The sequence below is a fragment of the Littorina saxatilis genome, unplaced genomic scaffold, assembly GCF_037325665.1.
Source record: "Littorina saxatilis isolate snail1 unplaced genomic scaffold, US_GU_Lsax_2.0 scaffold_1245, whole genome shotgun sequence".
Classification (NCBI taxonomy): domain Eukaryota; kingdom Metazoa; phylum Mollusca; class Gastropoda; order Littorinimorpha; family Littorinidae; genus Littorina; species Littorina saxatilis.
In genome coordinates this window covers 29,464-33,146 of record NW_027128493.1, presented here as the reverse complement: position 1 = coordinate 33,146, position 3,683 = coordinate 29,464, and the positions used below count along the sequence as shown (strand labels likewise).

General features: G+C 47.7%; 1 protein-coding gene across 1 annotated transcript; it reads right to left on the bottom strand.

Annotated features, from left to right (window-relative positions):
• Positions 1–2,331: 2,331 nt before the first annotated feature.
• On the bottom strand, positions 2,332–2,982 carry LOC138956853 (uncharacterized). The gene has a single exon (XM_070328082.1). It carries the CDS (start codon positions 2,980–2,982, stop codon positions 2,332–2,334), a length of 651 nt encoding a protein of 216 aa, XP_070184183.1.
• Between the last annotated feature and the right edge of the window lie 701 nt (positions 2,983–3,683).

The following is a 3,683-nucleotide window of genomic DNA, read 5'->3' as shown; positions in this document are numbered from 1 at the left end:
ATCAATAACACACGTACACACAAATCGACCATCAGCTTGGCTGGATATCGTAAACAATCCGCTCACACTCGCTATGACTGGTCAGTTCCGGTGGACATTGTCCGCTAAATGATTGCAACGTGAAAGTATTGATCAGCATGCATAATTAACAATGCCAGAGGCAATACGCATCGACCCAGATCCGGTGTCACGAACTGAAAACTCTGCCTGAACAATCCCTCTCAATGCGGTCAATGCGCATGCACTAACATGTGGAAATTAATCAGGTCGTGAACAACCTAACCCTAACCCTAACCCTAATCCCAACCCTAACCCAAACCCTAATCCTAACCCATGGCTCGTTCGGTCAAAGGGTGCATTTTTTAAGTCCAAGATTAGCGCATGCGCATTGACCGCATTGAGAGGGATTGTTCAGCAGAGTTTTCAGTTCGTGACACCGGACATCCAGATCCCACGGTGGCGAGAATTTGTGCGACTGGAGCCATCCAGTGGAACTTAGTCTTAGAGAACTTTACATAGCAGATCAGCTAGTAGGAGACGACCGGTAAAACGAATTTTAGGTATTTTGACTCGACTTCGTATTATATTCCTTCCTATATGAATAATTCATCAGCTTCCGACAAAGTCATTTTTCAAATGCCAACTGGGGTCAATGTCAAGTGATGTTGTGTTGGTATAAGTTAAATATTCTACTGTTATGTTAGAATTTATATATATATGTATTCAATGTTGAAATAGTGTGATGTTCTTCGCAGTTAATATGTAAAGCGCGGATAGCACGGAACTCCGTGGTTTGCACTGTATAAGCGTTCATTATAATTACTTTTGTTATTAATCAAAGGCTAGACGGGCGCAGTGGCGTAGTGGTAAGACGTCGGCCTCCTAATCGAGAGGTCCTGAGTTCGAATCCCGGTCGCTGCCGCCTGGTGGGTTAAGAGTGGAGATTTGTCCGATCTCCCAGGTCAACTTATGTGCAGACCTGCTAGTGACTTAACCCCCTTCGTATATATATAAAAACAAGATGACTTGTCTGGCTCTGAGCAACAATTATCAGCAATCCCACCTCAGTTTTTGCTCCGAAGCTCTTGCTCCCCGTATCTTTTGTTATGAGATCCAAACTCACTGTTTCTATTTATTAGGTAAGTCGGAGGATCTGTTGTGACGTGGAAGATGACCCACAGGGGTGGGCAGACCGTTGGATCACAAGTTGTTTTTGTAAGGCAAGTGGGTATTTCGTAAAGAGCTAAGATTGACGTCTGATGTCTGACAGACAAATACAAGGTCAAACGAAGATATAAATGCTGATACCAAGAGTCAGACTAGACTTTCATTTACAGCTAGTTGAAGGCACATATATAGCAAAAACGGTTTAAGAAAGTTGTGCTCATTGTTTGTCTTGTAACAGACAGCAAAGCTGCAACAAGAATATAGCTAAAGAAGGAACGCGTATCTCATAAACAACCTAATGGCAGTAATGCATCCGACACGGGCTGTCTATTGTCTCGACGTCTTTGGGGAAATAAGCTAATACATCAAGATTAATGAAGGGCGAACGCAGAGGCAATATTTCACATTCAATGTTCCAGTTAACTTTGCGAAATACGGGATTTAGCGTCAACAACAACAGAAAGAGACAACTTAATCTTCTTCTTCTTGTCGATCACGCAGATGGAAACGCCGGTTCTCCGCGCAAATGTTGCCGTGCGCTGTAGGTCGTCCAGACTGCCATAGAGCTTCCCTTGCACCGTGGTCGCCTCCGCCCAGATCTGGCTCCTGAGGCCATTGTATAGTGGGCAAATCTGCAGCAGGTGTTCCGTTGTCATGCTGCCTGTTTGACAAGGGCACTGGTCTGACTGGCCAATTCTGAACTTGGTGAAAAGGTGGTGGTTCATTCGGTTGTGGCCTGTCCGCAGCCTGAATATGAGGACCTGCTCAGACCTTGTGAGCAGGTGAAAGGCGTCGTTTTTGTTGTAGTGTGGGTGCTGCTGCAACCACTTTTTGTGTTGCTTGGCCTTGATGATGGTCTTGGCTTCTTTGAAGGTGGTTGATCTGTCATTCTGGTCCTTCGTAGTGCCCTCCTTTGCCAGAGTATCTGCGGCTTCGTTGCCTAGTATGTTGCAGTGAGAGGGGACCCATTGCAGCACGACTGTGTGGGCTCTGCACAGGGAGGTCAAGGCGGATGACAGGTCATTCAGTTCTTTGTCTCTGGCAGTGTCTAAGGCCTGCAGGACTGACTTTGCGTCGCTGAAGAACACAACGTTGTTGGAGGAGAGTAGACTGTGCTCAATGTGGGCTGCACCTGTCTGGAGCGCTACTGCCTCAGCCTTGAAGTTAGGTGGAGTAGAGGCCAGTAGCGAGGGAGATGTGTTCGTCTTCTCGACCTCCTGGGTACTTTATGTAGATTCCGGCACCACCACTTCTGACAGCCTGGTCGGCAGATCCGTCAGTGTATACATGAGTCCATTGGCGTTGGGGGTAGGAGTTGTGGATGTGTTCAATGGTGAGAGACTTCAGTTCAGCACAGCTCTGGGAGTCTTTCTTGCCAACGCCAGGAATACTGCAGCGTATCTGGGGTCTTCCTTCATCACTCCAGCTTGGGTTTTCAAGGTATTGGGGGATATCTTTGGGTTGCTGGTCCAGGATATCTTGGTGTCTCCTTTCCAACACCCTCGTCTGGTGGATGAAGCTTCCTCTCTTCAGTCTTCCTTTTGTTGGTTGGCACAGTCTGTCTTTCATGGGGTGAGTTGGCAGTCGTTTGAATTTAGCTGCCTGGGTGAGGAGTTTGGTGTCCCTTCTGTCTTCCATGGGCTCAAGGCCCATGATGTTTTCCAGCTCTTGGATAGGGGTTGACCGCATGGCGCCAGTGATGATTCTGGCCGCCTGGTTCTGCACCTTGCTGACTCTGTCAAAATTTGACTTGGCTGCTGTGCCCCATGCCGTCACTCCGTACTCAAGTACTGGTCTGACGCTGCCCACGTACATCTTCTTGAAGATTGCTGCATCTGCGCCCCACGTTGTGCCAGTTAGCTTTTTCAACTTAATCTCTTTTGCGTCTTGCACAGTTATTCCTTTTCTGTTCATTTGCGTGACTCTTTGCTCTGGCGGGGAAATCCGATGCAGGGGAACATTACTTAATGGGCAGAATATACCTGCGCAGTTTCAGCGGCACAGACGACGCTGCCGCGATAGGGATTATGACGAGTACTTGGCCTGTTTTCCTTTCATGCAACGTGTAGCGGGCTGGGATAATCTGCAGTGCGTCGTCGGTCCTGCTGAAGTTACATATGTGAGCGGAGCCTCTTACTGTCATATCACGATTCTAACCCGGGTCAGACTGTCCAAAAGTTCATTGTTTATAACATGGAACGAACAAAAGAAAAAACACACGAATGAGCGAACGAAATAACTCTTAGGAAGAGGAATAATGCAATACGCTCTTAGAACTTATATCCAACACCTCCTCTTCCTTGACATTACCCCCTCCCCCCCCTCCCGGCTCAAACCGCCGGCCCCACACCCACGCATGCGCAATAGTCTCTAATACTATCGTGCCGCTAACAGCAACCCTCATGACACTTACAGCAATCCCATAACCCCCATTACAGCCTCCACTTCCGGTTCCTGAAAGTGGTTGGAAATCTTGAAGTGGAGAGGGTCTCACTGTGACTGAAGTGTTCAAAGTG

Bases quoted from the DNA above. Each gene is read 5' to 3' on its own strand.
- LOC138956853 (XM_070328082.1), bottom strand. From the start codon at position 2,982: ATGTACGTGGGCAGCGTCAGACCAGTACTTGAGTACGGAGTGACGGCA.